Source organism: Porites lutea, chromosome 6, assembly GCF_958299795.1.
Source record: "Porites lutea chromosome 6, jaPorLute2.1, whole genome shotgun sequence".
NCBI lineage: Eukaryota > Metazoa > Cnidaria > Anthozoa > Scleractinia > Poritidae > Porites > Porites lutea.
This window is the reverse complement of record NC_133206.1, coordinates 27,376,649-27,395,699: the sequence shown is the minus strand read 5'-3', so window position 1 is coordinate 27,395,699 and position 19,051 is coordinate 27,376,649. Positions and strand designations below refer to the sequence as shown.

General features: G+C 36.9%; 2 protein-coding genes across 3 annotated transcripts; one reads left to right on the top strand and one right to left on the bottom strand.

Annotated features, from left to right (window-relative positions):
• Window positions 1-15: 15 nt before the first annotated feature.
• Window positions 16-11,877, bottom strand: LOC140942276 (protein fuzzy homolog). Its single transcript, XM_073391236.1, has 16 exons — window positions 11,808-11,877; window positions 11,128-11,256; window positions 10,295-10,416; window positions 9,866-9,950; window positions 7,854-7,922; window positions 7,328-7,432; window positions 6,982-7,070; window positions 6,467-6,575; window positions 5,765-5,791; window positions 5,151-5,219; window positions 4,423-4,529; window positions 3,504-3,595; window positions 2,747-2,851; window positions 1,798-1,948; window positions 985-1,086; window positions 16-673 (listed from the first exon to the last, which is right to left on the bottom strand). Exons 1-15 carry the CDS (start codon window positions 11,856-11,858, stop codon window positions 1,035-1,037), a joined length of 1,362 nt encoding a protein of 453 aa, XP_073247337.1. The 5' UTR covers window positions 11,859-11,877; the 3' UTR covers window positions 16-673; window positions 985-1,034.
• Window positions 11,223-18,482, top strand: LOC140942277 (uncharacterized). Of its 2 annotated transcripts, none has more exons than XM_073391238.1 (6): window positions 11,223-11,421; window positions 13,295-13,397; window positions 13,779-13,848; window positions 16,088-16,129; window positions 16,932-17,042; window positions 18,038-18,482. In XM_073391238.1, the coding sequence occupies exons 2-6, from the start codon at window positions 13,315-13,317 to the stop codon at window positions 18,089-18,091; spliced, it is 360 nt and encodes a 119-aa protein (XP_073247339.1). In that variant the 5' UTR covers window positions 11,223-11,421; window positions 13,295-13,314; the 3' UTR covers window positions 18,092-18,482. The 2 variants fall into 2 exon arrangements, with proteins under 2 accessions (XP_073247339.1, XP_073247338.1); XM_073391237.1 differs by having other exon boundaries at window positions 13,300-13,397; window positions 18,038-18,470.
• Window positions 18,483-19,051: the final 569 nt, after the last annotated feature.

The window sequence follows — 19,051 nt, the reverse complement described above, 5'->3', positions numbered from 1 at the left end:
AATAGAATCTGCTGTACCAAGCGCACTGTTATTAGGCCTGGGGTTGAAACTGTATCCTGGCAACATGCTGCGCATGCTCAACAAAGATCTTACTCGATTCATGCCGAGTCTTTCTCGAGTAATCAAGTAAGCGAAAGAAAGACTCTGCTTTAAGGGTGGCAGACTTTTCTTTCCGGTTTCGGTGTCTCCGTGCAAACGGAAAAACGTCTGAGCTCCTTCCTAACCAGTCAACGGGTGGGATGGGGTTTCTTGTGTATTTCTTGGTGTTGCGGAAACCATTGTTGGTTCAGTTTTGTTTTGTTTTGTGGGTATTGTTGAGTTCAGTGTTTTTTCAATCTTTTGTATTACGTCATCTGGTGATTGCAGCCATCTGCAAAGCCAAGAAACTTACGTCTTCTGTAAAACTTTTAACCTTTAATTAATGTATCATTTTCCTTTTCTTTTTTTTAGCAAACAAACTTCAAACATTTACACCGATGATAAATTATTCTCCAATAGTTTACAATCGATTAATCGGCGTCTTATGTACCAGATTTGTATGTTACAAAGTTTACACACTACTTTTCAAACAGGTTTACTGTTCAACTTTCGGGAAGTTTTTCTCCTCTTTTTGGTAATCCACGGTTATCTGTCATCTTTGTTCACTCTAACGCAAAGCCAGATGTGACATTTCCTGCAAAGAAAATACATTTAGTTAAATCTGCGAGGAGTCATGTTAAGTGGTTTGAAACTTTACGCTTTTGTATTAGTTCTGTCATGAAGCGAGGTGAGAATACATGTGCTAAAAGAAAACGAAAGGAATGTACCGCCCAATAGACTTTCTCAAAGCCAATCTCCAGTTTCTGCCATTTAGGTGGTCAGGAAACCGAACAAGTCGACTCGCAACTTACATCGCGAGCGCCATCACGCATTAACATGAAATAAAGACGCGTAGAAAAACACCACAAAAACTAGTTGCAAGTGATCTGACTCATTAAACCTTACTTTGCGTTCTTGATAATGCGGACAGGATGTGGGCAGGTTGTGTCGCTGGGTCATACCAGCTTGCCTTTTGTCAGAATGGTTAGCGTGCTGTTGGCCAAAGACCTACAACGTAAGGCGAAAAATTAGCCATTCACCGTTACTTTTTGGATGGTTTGACCCATTTCTTTAAAAGGGTGCAAGGGCTTGAAATTAACAGTGCTATAGGAACAAATTGTTACTAAATCGTTCCTTTTTATGAAATGTTCAAAACACCAACAGCAGAGTTTCAGCGGAGACCCATAGCTTCGAAAATTTAGTTATCTATCCATCGCAGAAATTTTGGTAGTGACGCGATCGTACGGGTGCCCGTCTGTCCGCACCACAGGAAAACCGAGGTAAAATATCACACTTTCTAGGAAATGTGGGAGCCCGCAACGTGATTGCACATGCATGCTGTGGTCAATTGACAGCTAACACAATAGGGTTTTTGCTGGCCAGGATCACATGACCATATCACGGGCTCGTGTCGACCGATCGAGGTGACGTGTTTTTTATGTTCTCCGCTGACAAGTTACTAGTTTTCAACTGATCGCAGGCTCAACTATCAGTGGATATCTTTGAATTGGTTACAAACTTATTGTTTGAAGTAACAAATTATAAATATATTAACGGGGGCGTCATCTTTAGCCTTGGCTAAGTCTATGTATTATCATTGGTTAAAAATTTCCATCGCTCTTTCCAAACAAAGGGAGGGGGAGACAAAAAACTGTGTGGCTGCCATGGAGACTAGGGAACCCGTGCCCGACGAACAAGGTACAGAAACAAAAATCTTACCCAAGAGCATAATTAGGGACATCACGAGAAAAGAGTAAGTACAGCTCATGAGTTGAGTTTCGAATCGCGTAACACTTGTGATCACTGCTACACATGTATGTTTCCATGGCTTGATGAGAAAGACTGCTGTGTAAGTCGCATGACGGCTCATCTGTAGGAATAAAATTTATCAGTTGGATATTCAACAGTCCTTTAATTCTGAGATAAGTGGACATACCTTAGGTTTAATGAGCAAAACAACAACTCTGTTCGTGCAACACAGTTTTTGCAAATTTCATGTCACTGAACAACTTAGCCTGTGCCATGGACAGTCTAAATCCATGATTTGGGTCAATTACATCGAGTTCTCCATCTGGGTTCTCGAGTGACACGTCCGGCTGCAACGGAGGTTATGTACGACTATACGACGTGCAATTTTTTAAAATTCGTCTGCATTTGAAAAATTCATCGAGTTGCAACGAAGTGCAAATTCACTTTTTAAGGGACGATTCGTATTGCTGACGTCAACTTCGTGGTTTGTAGAGCTCTCTGACTTGCAAACGCCAAACAAAGCACCAATCTTAAAGCACGATGCATGCTATTGCCTAATTTCAAACCGAGGGGGTTTGGGACGAGTCCGCCTATTATGGGATGAGCAACTCGACATCCACATCAGCGGAAAGAGGAAACCGTGATTTCGGACACTTCCAAAATTTGTGGTTATCGGGCCTTTATTAAACGAAAGACAAACATCTAAAAACTCAAAAAGTTACTTACAGAAAAATTTAGACGTACGGAGTAGTCCGGCAAACCATACATCTCTCTTATATAGAGACGATTAACACCCGAACATTTTGCAAGGCACGGTGTTCTCTTTCTGATTATGTTGGTCTCGCGTTGTTTACATCATGATAGACGGACTCGTACTCAACCCCGCTTGGGTTTGAAATAGGACAATGTGCCGACTTACCTTGCACCGAAGTGGCTGTCGTTTGTGGTGGGAATAATGTTCCAACCACTGACTTGTAAAAGGATACTAAAATTGACTTTCTTTTGGCTGTGGAGACCCCGCCTCCTGTTTATAAACAAAAGAATCTTGCCTCACAAACTAACTAGTTTCACACCCAATGTCTTAACTCAGTTCCAAGAAATAAAATGAGGGAAGTATGTGGGGAATAACAGATTTCAAAAAGACTCTTAAATTTCACTTTCATACTCAAAAGTTAGAACCACTTTGAACAGCGTTTAAAAAAACATCAGTATCACAGAAACGTACTGCTCAGTGGCTTTCATTTGAATAGCCACACTTCACTCTCTGAAAGACGGGAATAATCTAGACAAACACATTAGAAATGCACCTGACATTGTGAATTTTAAGAGTAGCATTTTTAGCAGCTTTTTTATTTAATGCTTTCTGTATTTCAGTTGTAGCTTTTTATAAAGTTTTAATTAAGTTTATGTATATATTTTTATTTCTAGGTATTTTTCATTTTACTTTATAGTGTAATTTAGTACTTTTAAGCTAAGTTAGGACCTTTCTGAAAACCACAGTGATGTGATGAAAGTTTCTAATGAAAGATTATTATTTAATTAGGATTTCATCTACAGAGGTAAAAGTTAGTCTTCATGCAATTGACCAAGGAGGCTAAAGGTTTTAGCAACTTTTCATGGAGGGTGCTTTTGTACGTAAGAAGAACTTCAATTTTATAGCAAGAACAGAGTGTTACCGGGTGAGCTGCTTTGATCGACACCAGTCATCACTCCAGATGGATGTACACTTGACAGGCACTTTCGTTCATCTGTATTTACCAACAAAAACCTACAAGAAAACCATCAAAACTGACTGATGAATCAAAGGGCCAAAACCACGAGCAGTCAACTCCTTCATCTTCCATTGAAACACGACAGAAAAATCCACCAACTACTGCAAGCAATGCAACAGATTCTAGAAATCGGGCAGATTTTAGACCGTTTCTTTCAGTACTCAATCAAACTCTATGAATTAAGAGCAAAAGATCGGATCGATTAATTTATAGCTTATTTGACTTTCAAAAGGTTAGGGTTTGGGCAGCTCTCGTGGTTGGAGGATAAACCCTGTAAGCCCTATCACTTATATATATGCTACGGTATAGCTGTTGGGCCGACGGATCACGCCCGCAACAAATCAGTTAGTGTAAGTTACCATGTCTGCTTCGAAGAAAAAATTGACTTTAACAAACTCCTGAAATAATAGTAAAAAAAATGTAAATTTTACCACTATTAAGCGGCCATCAAGACGAGAGCTTTTCCAATTCAGTTTCCAATTGTTGTCACTGTTATTGAGCCTCCATCAACTGCTTGATACAATTAATTTGGGTTTCTTTTGAACCGTTGATGAAGGAAAATACAGTTTGAAAGAAAAGGTGAAGACTGACTGTGGACCAGTAATGCCGCTCCAGTCGCGTATTTGTTTCAAAATAAAGTGATGTTTCGATTATGCTAAATTATGACGACCAACCACCATTAAGCGTTCACTTGCCCGTAACTTGAGGGGTGGGGGGGGGGGGGGGGGCAGGGGTGGTGCTTAATGGAGGTTCAGTTAGTATCAATTGTACATGTATTAGCTCACACGCACACTGTTAAATTTTCATAAGATTCGCTACCTACCCTAATATTCCGCTGTCAAGTACCATGTCACCAGGAAGGTTCCTTGGATGCGATCTTCGGCTTGATTTCAATGTTTCCGTTGATAGTCTCCAGTACGGTTCCAAAAACTACAAAAAAATATCCCAAAATGCAGACAAAAGGAAATTTTCATCAGAAGGTATTGTGTGAGTTTGGTTTATCGTTATCATTGTCTTCACAACTATTTTAAAATGCAAAGAAGATCATCGTGTTGTGAAAAAATTCAGGCTTTCCGGCAAGCCTAAATTTAAATTTCTTCAGCCCTTCTTTTCGAAACTGCATAAGTTGCGTCTTTAACTGCAATAATCTTCTTTTCATTATTTATTTTTTCATTATATGTGGTACCAATATACGAAATCCATATATTCATCGTTTCGTTATTGATATTGTTACTACATACATGTATTAGCGTTATGACCAATTTCTATAGGCTGTTTTAGCTCCAGATTCTCCTATCCCTGCCAGTACTTTTGATGATGAACTTAGCCTGATTCGAGTACTTCACAGCAAGTTGGAATGTGAAATTATCTTCAAAGAGTGAAAAACGAAGTGACGATATCAAAATCTGTACCCGCGACTTCCACCCCGGCAACCCGCGACAAGTAACCAAACTCTGTCTGGAATCTATTCCATAATTCTGCGGTCATTTGGCTTTCACGTGTTTGTTTAGAGTTTGGAATTTAATGAACTATAAAGATTCATGTATGTACCTTGGTCTCGGTGTCTTGAAGTGATGGTTTGGGGCCACATATCACACACACTTCCACACCTTCAATGAGCTGTGGAAATGCAGTTTATAATATTATTATTACTATATTATTTGATATATTGTACATTAGGGGAGCAAGGGTAGCGCAGTGGTGAGAGCACTCGCCTCCCACCAATGTAGCCCGGGTTCAAATCCCCACGTTGACGCCATATGTCAGGGTTGAGTTTGTTGCTGGTTCTCCGTATCCTGCGACAGGTTTTTCTCTAGATTCTCCAGTTTTACGCTCTCCTCAAAAACCAACATTTCCAAACTCCAATTCGACCAGGAATAAGGTAGACGAAGAACCACTAAGTGCATATGCTACAATAGGTACTAAATGATTATTTATCTATTTTTATTTATTTTACTAGCAAATTAATATTACAATAGAATAGAACAGTTGATACTAAAAACTTACACAAGGATAACATTTACTTAACCACCAGATATTTAATACAAATGTTGGCGCAGCATCAACCCTTTAAAAATATTAACCATTATCATAGTATATCTGGATATTTACAGTACATGCATGTAAAATCAGTTTTAAGCGATACAAAAACAGTTCTAACTCACTTGAAATGTAAGAAGCCTATGAGGAACCTGAAAAAGGATTGAAAACATTGATGAATCATGCTGGCTCAAACAAAGAAAAACAGCTGATACTCACTTGCGATACACATAACTTTCTTTACTTTTGGGTTTTTGTTGGTGTGGCGGGAACCATAGGCTCGATTACCAACCTCTGTTCGGAAAAATGAACCCGCATGGTGGTAATTGAGCGAGTACAGAAACCATTGTTGGTTGAATCGCTTTTGTGTTATGGTGTGGATATCATTCAGCGTCTTTTGTATTACATGTAAATGTACATCATTTTGTGATTGTACCCGCCCGCAATGCCAAGAAACTACAACCTTGCTTTTTTTATATTAACCTGTCAATGTTAAACTGCATTAAGGTCAAGGTTTTTAATAAAAAGCATGTACGGACTCTTGTAGACAAAGAATTTAAAAGAACTGTATTTATTCCAGGATTCTCAGGCTCGATTACCAAGTTTACAAAACTCCAAATAGGTCAACTCCTCAAAAAAAAATTTTGCACAAAATTCCATAGTTTCACTAGAATCACAGATCATCAAGATGACTACAGGAATGCAACATGTTTACTCACACTTCTCTACAGCACTTGCAAACTGCTAAGCCTTACGTCATCGTGTAAAAATTACAGAAAGTCACAAATGTACAGAAAGTAGCTAAACAGTGTAAAATAGATGAATACCTTTGGACTGCCATAAGGAAGATAAATAGGGATGTCCCGAGAGCAACATGGTGGTAATGAACGAACAAGGAAAGATAACAAAACTGTTTCCATGCCAGTTAACTCCCACCTAAAAGAGATCAACAAATCTATCACAAACATTACATAAACTTACAGATAAATTAAGGCTGGGTTACATAAAAAAATCTATGTAATGAAAAACTCATGTACCAGTTAGAGGGCATTTAAAGAAGTTTGATTCTGATAAAAGCAGAATTTGGTAAATTACAGTAAGTAGTACGTTGCACTGATATATTACATATATACATTTTGCATCTACTATGCACTACTCTATGATTATTACTTAAACAGTCAATGATAAGACAATACTGTCCCAACAGATTCTACTGACAACAGCCACCCCCCTAAAGCATGCCTGTCATTTTCTTTGACTGATGTCTGTAACACTGACACCTCTCTGAAACTGAGCCACTTAGGGTAGGTAAGTGCCTTTCTTTACCCAGCATGTGACTCACCAGCGCTCTGTTGCTACTGCCACTTTTCCCATCACAAGCAAACACCCAAATTCACTGTTAACAGCTGTAGCAAAGGCGTCTAGGAACTCCTGAAAATGCAGTGCATGGTTAGTGATTAAAATACCACCCTTCATGGCAATACTTAATCATGACTCGGAGTCTCAAAAATATCCTGCAAGGTTATATATGCTACATGTAAGGTCACACAACGGCCCAAAGCAGTGATGCCATCTCAAATGGCTGCTACATGTATCTTGGATCGGTACTGCAATAATAATTATTGTGACCTCTGACAACAAGAGCTGATTGTGGGTAAAAACTGGAACAAAAAATTTAAATTTTGTACCTGCAAAAATGACACATCGGGACAAAGAATGACATCAACAGCTTGAGTTATGTTCCCTGTTAAGTCGGTGCCTTCCAAAAGGATGTCAATCAAACTATAACAGCACTAAAAATAGATGCAGAAAGACAAGGAATTTATTACAGTTTCTATGCCCATCTCTCTAATGTTTGTTTCTCTTCAGTGGTTTTATTACATGTACCAACATACTAATATATTTATTTTTGGTGAGTACAACTGGTTTCAAATGCCATAAAAAGTGTGATGGAACCCATAATATTTATCAACAAATGAACCTCTGCCTTCAGCTGTGCTCTGAATGTTTTCTGGGCAAATTAAAAAAAAATAGTGAATAAGTTTAATCCATTTATAGTTTTAATGAGCCACAGACTTTCTGCTGTACAGATCAAAGAGTTTGGTACTCAGTTCATGACAGGTAATACATATAGTAATAGGAACTGGCGATGTACAGCTGTACATGTAACAGAATAATTAGCGGAAAATAATTCAACAATCAAGAATAACTTACTCGTAGCTCTCTTTTAAGGTGTTCTACATTTCTGATTGATGTCAGCTCATTTATACCTAATAACAATACCTGAAAAATTGCAATTCAAAAATCAATTAAGCATTAACTGTTGAACCATAAAATGCTTTATAAATTTTAATCTTGAATTTGTTTCTCTGACTAAACAACACAAATGTATGGAATGCATAAAGGTGCAGTTTGAGTCATAATGGGTATGACAGGTTTATTTACACCTTTATGTGACAAGCAGATCTATAACTTAGAGTTGGTTCCCTGCACAGGACATCCACACCCTGAATATAACTAGTTATAGTTGTCACTAAATCTGCCCCCGACCTTTTAAAACTCGAATGAAGACTCCTTGTGGTTGTCCATGTATTTACCATGAACCTTTGAAATGCGGTTTTCTTATTAGAGTTTCTGAGTGTAATTCTTTTGTTCTCTTTTGTGTTTTCTCAATTATTACACTTTGTTTCCTGGGTTAATGAAAATCCTCATACATGACATGCCTAGGATGGACAATTGTTTTTTATACATCTCATAATGAGTTCAACCAACACTGCAAATCTAATAGAACGCGTGTTAAACAGCAAAACCATCTTTAATTATCTATTTGTAACTAAATTTCCTATAACTAATGTGTCGAACGGATGCTTTGGCTTCGAGTGTGACATTCTTGAAGGCAAAGTCGAACGCAACTGATATAAATGATTTCGCAATAAACTAACCCTACAAAAACATGGACCACTGTTTCAAGTTTCTCACCTTTGAGATATTTCCCAGTTCATTTTTTCTGGCATGTCCTTGTATCAAATAAAATAATCGGGATTTCGCAATAAACTAACCCTAAAAACACATGGATCACTGTTTATTAAACCCTGAATACCTTAATGTAGAACAAAACCCGGTTATTTCACGTTAGCACCTTTCTTGTCTTTGACTGGGTTTTGAGAAATTTCAGCTATTCCTGATGTGGTTTGAATCGAGTTTGTCAATCCACGTTGACAAAACCAGTTCAAAGTTCTGTCGATCCACGTTGCTGATTTGTGTCTGACAAATCAAGTTCTTTAATACCAAACAATTGCAGTACTGCTGAATAACTTTTTAACTCTATAGAAATATGTATCTCGCAATAACCTTCGCGAAACTCGGTTTGGTAACGGCACTCAAGTTAAGCCTGGTCGGTCGGGGTTACGAACTGGACGGGTGACCAACCGCGAATATCGTGTTAAAGGTCCATACGTTGTTCTTTCTTTTCTTCTTCTTCTTTTTTGCGTATTATGTAGTGTTATTGTTAACAGTGTATTGAAAAGCAGATTTAGCATTATTTTGCCGCCCGCATTTAGAAAAAGACAAAAACAAAGAACAAATATGGCCCGGTGCAGTTCGCCTGAAAATTATTATTATTCGGGCCGTAATACGGAGCTGAAACTTTGTGACTTTGATCCATATATCTGCGGGGAAACCGGCAAACTAAGAAATCTGGGTTTTCGACAGTGTAAAACGATCATAATTCCTTTGATTCCAATCTCCTGTTCCTCTGTCTGTTGTTGTTGGCGTTGCCTTTGCCTCTGGGCCGGAACCCTGCGGGGGCAATAATCTCCTAGAGCAAAGCTTTGCTGATAATAATCTAAAAAGGTTTTTCCTCACCCGACAGTTTCACAAGCAACAACAAAGAAACCAGCACTTTGCATCATAAACACTGAGTAGTACCATGAACAATAATCAAATTATAGACTGCAGCATATACGTACATATAGTCGGACCTCCTTACAGGTATATGTGATATGGAATCACCAAAATACGAGACATGAATGTCCAATTAAAATTTTTCATACTAAATAGGTGTTGGTTTTATAGAAGTAGGGAGCGCACATAGTCTGTGCACGTAATTATGTACATGTATACGTGAACTTTCACACTGATATAGAACTGTCTATAGTAGGAGTGACTGCTGTTATGAATGTGTCCAGGAGAAATTTGACTTTAATTTAAAATTTCTTGCAACCTACCATGGAATTAAAGACAAACTCTAGCAGTCGATTAAGATGTGTATCACTTGCACTGTCATCAGATGTTACTATTATTAAGGTTATCCTGATAACAGAAACAAAAGATTAAAATTAACACTTTGAATCTGGCGGTCCAAGTTTTGGCCTTGCCATTGTATTACTTTCTTTTACGAGAAACTCTGCTCCATCATGATTCTCTTCATCCAGGTGTGTAAATCAATGAGTACTGGTAACATTCTACTGGGGATAACTCTCTGATAGACTGGCAACCCATCTAGGAGGATCAGGGAGTAGAAATAATGATATTACTACTCACTTTAATTAAGCTATGGAAACTGGTATAAGCTCCAGCCTGATGGGCTATTTGGCATGAATACAGACTTCTTGTCAACCTAAGTAGCATTCCAAATAATGGTAATAAATCCTCACTTTTCATTAAACACCTTCCAGACAACTTTAGCATCATCTGTCACTGTATTGAGCAGAGAGACATCTTGATTACTGGCAAACATGCAGACGCCATTGAGTGATCCAATCACAGGAAACGGTAGCTAAGTATTTAATGGCAGCCATCAGTATAACATGCTACATAAATGTTTTAATATTCATTTGATTCATTCTGTTATTACTAAGAATTTGATGCTGCGAATACAGTAAACACCTGCTAATTAATAAGAACCTACTTTTTCGAAGTCTGGCAAAATAGGTTCTTGTATTTTGGGGCACTTACAGCTCTATTGGGAATTTAGGCTACGTTGGTTCTTATTTAATTAGTATAGGTTCTTAATTTTTATGAAGGAGATAATAGATTGTTGATTACCAGAAAAATAAATAAACTTTTAATTTATTCAAAATTGTATTATTACAATCCTAATAAAATTGATTACCGCATATACATGTATATATACCGTTAAGTACAGTATGTTCATATTAAAACTCAAAGTTACACTCCTTACGGAGTCCTTTGTTTAAATTGTTCATCATAATAAAACTGTAACCCTGTCCCACATATAAGAACCTGCTTGATCTTGCTTGGCTAAACAGGCTCTTGTATTTTTGGGTATTAAAGTGACAAATTTCTGCCAGGAGGTTCTTAATCCACAGGTGTTTACTGTATGGAAGACGACGATCGATAGCCCTTCCATGACCTGCAAGTCCATGTAGAGTAGCTTATGTTTAGGTTACCGTATGAGTTTGCTGACATCGCTAGACTCATTTTTGCGATTTTACAGACCAAAATTATGGTGGAAACTAGCAATTACCTGAGGAAGATTCCCTTTTGTGCGCGTAAACAACGGAATTCCACCTTCAGTTGTCAAACAGACCAAATATGCCGCCATGTTGAATTCCCTCCATGCGCATGCGTCAAGGCTTCTGAAGAAAGATGTCAACTGAAGCAAAGATGGCGGATAGTTTTGATGAAATGCAAGTTGAGGTTAGTTAAGCATGAAATGGCTGCGAGACTGGCGTGCAAGCTGTTGTACGGAGGAATAGTAACTGTTAGCTGCTGCTGTTATATCAACTGCGTTTTGGAACATGTGGTTGAAGGCACTGTGGTACGTAAATGTAATTTTCCTAGGCGCAGTATCGTTTCCTGTCAGCAACTTCTTATTAAAGATATACAAACGTCTTCTATTATGCTAACTATACCAGCTGTATTATTTTAAGCCATTTGCTTTCGTTCAGCTGTAAAATTGACGCACTATGTTCTCTTTGAACTCTCTGGTTTATTGCTTTTTACGGAAGGTCTTGATATACATGTAAATCAGTCTCAGCTTTACGTTCATAGAGATCGAGTTTATTCGCGTGATTCTTTGCAAGTGCATGAATTCCTTCCGCATTAATTATGATGTGTCGTTTCTATTTTGTGTGAACAAAGAAGCCTTATTTTTAAATTTGATGAATCTTCAAAAACATACTTACATGTTAAAAAAATACTTACTGTGTCCATATTGAAGCTCTTACAGATGTTGTACTGAGAATTTAACCTCATCTATTCATTAAGAAATCTGTTTCTGTAATAGCCACTCAAATTGCAAATACCTTTCTTATCTCAGATTTCATCACCTTTTATGAAAGAACAGGGAAAATATTAGTGTCTGCTCTCTGACCCTCTTATTTTAATTCATTATTTGTTTAATGTAATCAGTAATGACAGGTCAAGCATTGAGGGTCAATAAACAGAATAATTATTATCCAACATCAATATTTTGTTTTTCCCTCACTTAGTGGAACTGAAATTCAAATACTGAAAATAATTGCCCTGGGGCCATAATGAGACAATTCTTGTATTGTCTGGCAAAAATTCAAAACATACGGTGAACTGCTGCTTGTATGTATGCCCCCAGCTTATACATCTTACAGTCATAAGGGGTTTTAGGAGAGCTTAAAAACAGAGGGGTCTATATCCAAGGGATTTAAGACTGGAATGTTAAAAGCCCTTTGAAACAAGCTGTAGCATTGCTGATCAAGTACATTTTGCATTTGGTTGTTAAAACCAAGCAACATGTTGAAGCTACTGTAATTATTAAGCTTCAAAACCACATGAAGTAATAATCATTTCAATACAAGCTACAATGTATAGGGGGGCTTATATCTGAAAGGGGGGTGGGAGCTTATAATTTATTGGATGTATTTTTTGTTTACAAGCAAAATAATGGTTCCCCCAGAGTATAACTGGTCGGAGGGGGGTGGGGGGGGGGAGGGCTTTTAAATGGAAGGTTCATTGAACAGCTTACAAGAAGCAGTTTACAACTTATGAAAATCCCATAAAATGTAAAATGTGGAGTGGTTTTTGGTGGTTGAGAATTTATGTTTATTTAGAGCTGATATTTTTACTCTGTATGTGACAAGACAGTGAGTCAGGATTTGTTATTTTCATCTAAGAGGTTTTAAATAGCTGGACAACCAGGATTGAGGAAGTTAACTTACTATTAATTATTTGATAGCAATGTACATGTAACTGGCAGTTCCACGTACTGTGCACTACAAAATCTTGTAGGGTTTAGTAAGTTGTCAAATACATGTACATGTAAGCCAAGTAACTGTCAAAAAATAAATATGTACATGACTATTGTACAAGGTAATCAAAGAGCTAGTTTATTGATTCCTCCTTGTCTTTAGTAGCTCTTTCATTTTTGTTATTGTGTGTGTGTGGGGGGGGGGGGTCATACATGTGTTATATGTTTTTGTTCAGAGCCATTATGCAAAAATCTGAACATGCAAATATAATAATTGTTAACAGTACTTTACAGTTGTCTGCAGCTTTACAACTTTAGAAGGCTTATAAAAAGGTCAATTTCCTAAACAAAATAAATAAACACATGAAATGCCATGAATTATTTTCAACATTTAAAGAGAAAAAATATTAATTTTTTACCTCTGTGTGGCCATATCCTCTATTTATTTTCTTCTTTTAATTTGTCCCAGTGCAGCTGTTTGGGCCATCTATGATTCCTACTTTCAATGTGAAAAATGATGGAGACCTCATAATCACCGAGCATTTAAGTGCACAATTCAGGACAATAAAAAAGTATGTATCATGTACTTAACCACTTGATCCCTGTTAGCAGATTCTCCTTTTCATAATACTGTTTAATTAAACTGCCATCCATGGTGATGGAAGAAGCTAACCAGTTTACGTGTTATACAACCAGCTTTATTCGACACGTTTATCTGTTCCAATTGCAACTGTAAATGCTCCTGATTTTTTACTGAGTCTTTAATCACATCAAGCATGATTGTTACATCCTTTGTTTGGTGTGACTTAAAAAAAGAACTCAAATCTTTAAAGACAAGTACAACACTGTAAAAAGCTTTATTCCAGACATACCTTGACGTTTATTGTACAGTGAAGTTTCACTGCTTATGAAGTTTTCAGCTTACTGACAATAATTTTTTGCTTGGTCCCCAGGGGTGATGTTGTCATAGTGCGTTCTCCTGAAGACCCAAAATGCCTTTTGTGCAAACGAGTGGCTGCAATGGTGGGTGGACTATTAATCTGAACTTATATAGTACAAGAGAAGTGCCTGTGTGTTTAACGTACATGTAGTCAAAATAAATAAATAAATAAATAAGTTCTTTATTAATTTCAAAAACAAATGTTCTATATTACAATTGACAATTATTTAAAATTGAAAAGACACCTTTTGATTAAACAGGGTTTAAAATGCTCAATCCTAATTTGAGGAAGTAGTGATACGTATGTCCTTGGTTCCTCAGCCCTAGTATAGCACCCCTGAGGTACAACCCTGTTTATACAGTGTAGGCAAAAAAGGGGTCATGTTACCATCAGCTTAAATTACTCGTTGTTGCGTATTAAATAAGAAATTAATAACCCAATTCTCCTCCAGTAAGTACTCCATACAGTTTTGAAATTCCACCATGGTAAAGACCGTTAAGACAAAGACCTTGAAAATGCCATATTGATATGATAAAATACACCTAATGAGCTAATCTCAGTGAGTCAAACTGTACACATATAATGTTCTTAAATGAATATACATATTTTTGTACAGTAAATACTGTAAAAGTAATGAACGAATATATGCCCTCTTCCAAATAAATGCCTCTTTTCTAATAAATGCCCCCTCTACACAGTTAAAATTTTCTTAGACACCCCTGTCTAATAAATGCCCTCTGTATCGTAGGGCCTATGATACAAAAAATACTAGGAATTAGCGAAAAGGAGAAAAATCATTCAAATCATTCAGTTCCTTGCCTTATTAACAAAGCTTTGTGTTTGTCATCTTGTTCAATGTCAAGTTTAAAGTAAGGATAGCCTAACGATGGCAATGCAATAACCCTGAGCGAGGATTCTTACATTGATGTTGAGATTTGAAAGAGTGATATTGGATCTTTAGAGGGTCTAGATGTATTGATGGACCGCATATTGTGCTATCTTTTAACTCTCTTGATGTTTTGGCCGAAAGCATAATTATTATTAGTTTTGTTGAGCTTGTTACAGTTATGAGAATAAAATAATGCCTCTCTCTTTTAAACGCCTCCTATCTATTAAACGCCCCCGCTTGGTCCCCTAAAATTAAATAGATTTCCCAGGTGTTTATTAGTATGGTATACATTTTTACATACACCACACAACTACAACTTACACTACACACATTACATCTCATATTTGAGAAAAAAGAAAGATTAGGAAGAAGACAATTAAGGCAAAAGAACAATAATGTAACTAGAGGAAAAACTACATTTGAACTTAATTTAATTTTCTGCTTTATTGATAAGTGTATCTACTTCAACTTAGGAGTTTTCATTTTCTAAAATTTCAGTTAGTTTTTGTAAATATATTATAATTATTCAGGGTTTGCAAATTTCATTGATGAGTGGAGTCAGTTTGACTTCTGCTTCACAAATTTGGGAGTCATTTTGGAATATTTGGTGTCAAGTATCAGACTTTCCAGCACGTGGTCCTGGCATGTATACACTATCGTGAGGGATACACGAGGTAGCTGTGCGGTCCGCTGACCTGGAAAAGTCAAATCCACGATGGCGGTCATCGAGTAAACTTTGATCGTAATTTACCCTCTTCCTGTTTTGTCGTGCAGTATAATTCTTTAATTTCGATGACTTAATTAAGGTTTACAACGTTTACAATTAATGTAAATTGTATTTGTTGCGAAAAAGGTAAGGACAAAACTGTGTTACCAAAAATTTCTGGAGTCAAAGTGGCTCCCTGTTTGTTAGTGAAAATTTTTGGAGTCGAAGTGATTCCCTCCGTAACTTCAGTGGAGTCATCTGAACAATTTTGGCGTAAAATACGCCAAATTTGGCGTATTTGCGAACCCTGATTATTAATACATTTGTTAAAAGAGTTTTTGAGTGAGCTAAAGGTTTGCCGTAATCACCCATTCCATATGCTACATGTAACCTAATTAATTTTGAACAGTGGATGAAGTAATTATTTTTGGAAGTTCTAGGGTCAAACCTCTTTAATTTTTGATGTGCAGGCTGTAGTACAATATTATCATTGAACCTGTAAGTTGGTAGTGCCAACTTTCATGTCACCCCAAACTATAGGCCTGCCTTTGCACAGTTGACAACTCATAAGAGTTGTAATTCCTTTGAGCTTGTGTAATACCCTATTTTCACTGTCATGAAGCGATGAAGTGATTATTTTGTTCTGTACAATGTTTCATTTTTAACTACTGTATTCCCACACACAAAGCTCCTTAACCAATATTCAATGTGTTTATTTTTTGTCAGAGTGGGGAAAGAATTAGGGCTAGCCCAGATGATGATCTAAAGGTATGTCTAGCAGTAATGAATCTTACATGTACATTTTAAGCTGTTGTGTCTGTAGACACATTCACATTCACATTCACATTCAGGGTAAATTCTTTTAACCTAGGTTGATTCTCAATTTCCTTTATCTCGTAGCCCTAATTCATGATATTAGAGTTAGGAGATAGAAGAAATTAACAGAGAATCAACCTAGGTTAAAACACAATTTACCTGAATTTATTTTTGAGTGGACAATTGTTGTTGGTGCATATATATACACTTAGCAAATATCCACCAGATAAAGAAATCACTATCCAGACGCTAATGCAATTGGTTTTCTTTACACTTATCTACTGGATAATGATTAATTATTTTGTTTAGAGGATAGTACTATTCAGTTCTTGGATAATCAGCGTGTGCTGCCTGCTTGCTATAGAACTGTAAAGCACTAGTGTAGTTCCATAAATTGACTATTTGAAAATCTACAAGGTTTGTCTAGAGACGGATCTTGACCAGGGATGACTGGTTAGATGTACAAACTGTACTTTAACACTTTTAGATCAACAACAGCAAAAAAAAAAACACATAGCACGTATTTCACTTTAGGTTCATACATGTACATGTAAAAACATTGCAAGATGAATGTTTTGAAACCTCATCAAAGAGAGTTACATGTCCATTTCAAACCAAAAAATGGCTCACAGATTGACCTTATGTTCATCATGTTTATTTGGGGAAAAAAGGTGGACTCAAACTGCTCCATAGAGTACTAGTGATGTTAAATTACCATTACATGGAGTTAAGAAAGTCATAATTTTTTTTAAAGATTCCCAAAGGTCATGTTTGGCTTCTTGGTGATAATCCAGATTGTTCAAAAGATTCCAGACATTTTGGACCGGTTCCTTATGGACTCATTCGGGGACGAGCTTGTTTGAAGGTCAGATACATGTAGCATTATTTAAATTTATTTATCTTTGTTATTTCTCTTAACACTTTGCAAAATATGAAAGCCCACTGGAAGTTTTTTTGTCAGCAGACGGTTGACAAGAGACATGCATGTAATTTTAAAAAAGGGCTGGATATTCTGGATAACTTATGGTATAACAACTGCTTAAAATGCCAGCCATTGTCTATAAGGACATGCAATTCTTTTCAAAGCCGTCCGGTCCATCTGCATTTTGATAGATCAAAGATCACTAATCAGGTGACAAACAACAATCTGCGAGGGATGGGGGTGCACAATAATTTATTGACAAAAAATCAAGGAATTTCTTGGATGTTCTTTCCCATTCTCTGAGGTCAATTTCCATGTTGTAGTGGATATGGAACAAAGTGAGTCCTTTCAATCTGTAGAATGATTTTAACTGGGAAAGATTTTTTTATAATTTTATCAAAAATCATTTATTATGAAGAATTTGACCGATTTCTGTAAAACGATGGAAACCGGTGTGGATCTGTGTCTTTCTCTTGTGCCATCTACATTGTACAAATTTACATCCCTATCTCTAAGGCGCTTTAAAAGGTAACCATGTTTACATATACATGACCTCTATCTCTAAGACGCTGCAGAAAGGCAACCATCTTTACAGGTACATGTAAGTAGGCTCACAGCCTTGTACCATTTTCCCTTGAGTCTGCTGTAAATGTGTGGGTTTTCTTAAGGACAGGCTTTACCCACAAGATAATCAACCACCTCATTTTAGTTAATGCCTGCATGCCAGGGAATTGTAACGCTTCTTAAGGCAATGGGATTTTATCAGTTTAACCAGAGGAAACGTTTCTTTATTTCCTGTAATCAGGAGACCAAGCTGAGCGAATAAGAAAGACTCTGTACCTCCTGTTACTGATTTTCAATGCAAACCATTATTAAAATACCCATAGACCTCCCACACAGCTCTAAGTGAACAGGCCTTTGCATTTGATTGTTTTCAGGTGTGGCCTCTTTCTGAATTTGGGAAAATTGAAAATCCATACAACATAAGGTGACGGTTTGCCAATTGACAAGTGTAACTACGGTTGCTCAAAAAGGACAACAAACTGGCTAGTGGCAGACGCGCTAAATGACGTTCATCTGTGGTCTGTCCTTTTAGGCAGCATGGTGGTAAATCATCTCAAAATTTGTAGACTCAAGTTCAGCATTATTAACATCAAACCTGGAACTACATTTACGTCTGTTGTTCTAGCAGATAATTCCACTTCTCGTATTAAACCCACGGCATAGTTTTCCTCACACCAATCGATCGTGGGAGTTTTGAATTAAAAGCTCTCTCGATGGAGCAGTACTTAGAATGGTTGTTTTTTAATTTCATGCATTTTGAAGATGTATTCGGTGATTTGGGTGCGGCAGAGAACGGTACAAAGGTCTTTCAGCAATCATCTGTATGGTATTGGTGTAATAACGTACTGTAAACGTGACTGATCCACAAATGGATAAAAAAAGACGATTGGGAAAGAGAGAGTAATATGAAGGAATGTCCCCTTCGCAAACCTCTGGGACTATTTTACACATTATCACTTGATAGGTGGAAAGCCATTTTTTGGGAACGAAGACAGTTTTGGCAGGCCAAGTAAAAAATATGCGCTGCAAAACCTCATTAGGTATAAACCAACCTTTGTGGAAAAATTTTTGATGTTTTTCTTATTTCATCCACATTTAATGGAACTAAAATGTTCATGGTTCCTTTTTTCTCTTCACGAGAATGTAAGTGGCAAAACATTCATGGCCTCTTTTATAGATCGGAGGTCGATCGATAAAAATAAGTATCCTTCAACAAAAAAACATAATAAAAGAAATAGAACTTTCTTTAATATAAAATGATCGAAGTAATATATTGGAATTTCATGAAATTGTAAATTTGTAATCGAATTTGTAGAGGTAATGTAGCTTTCATTCTCAAGGTAAAATAATAAAGGTAGCGTAATGAAAAGTTGTGTGTTGAAAGTAAC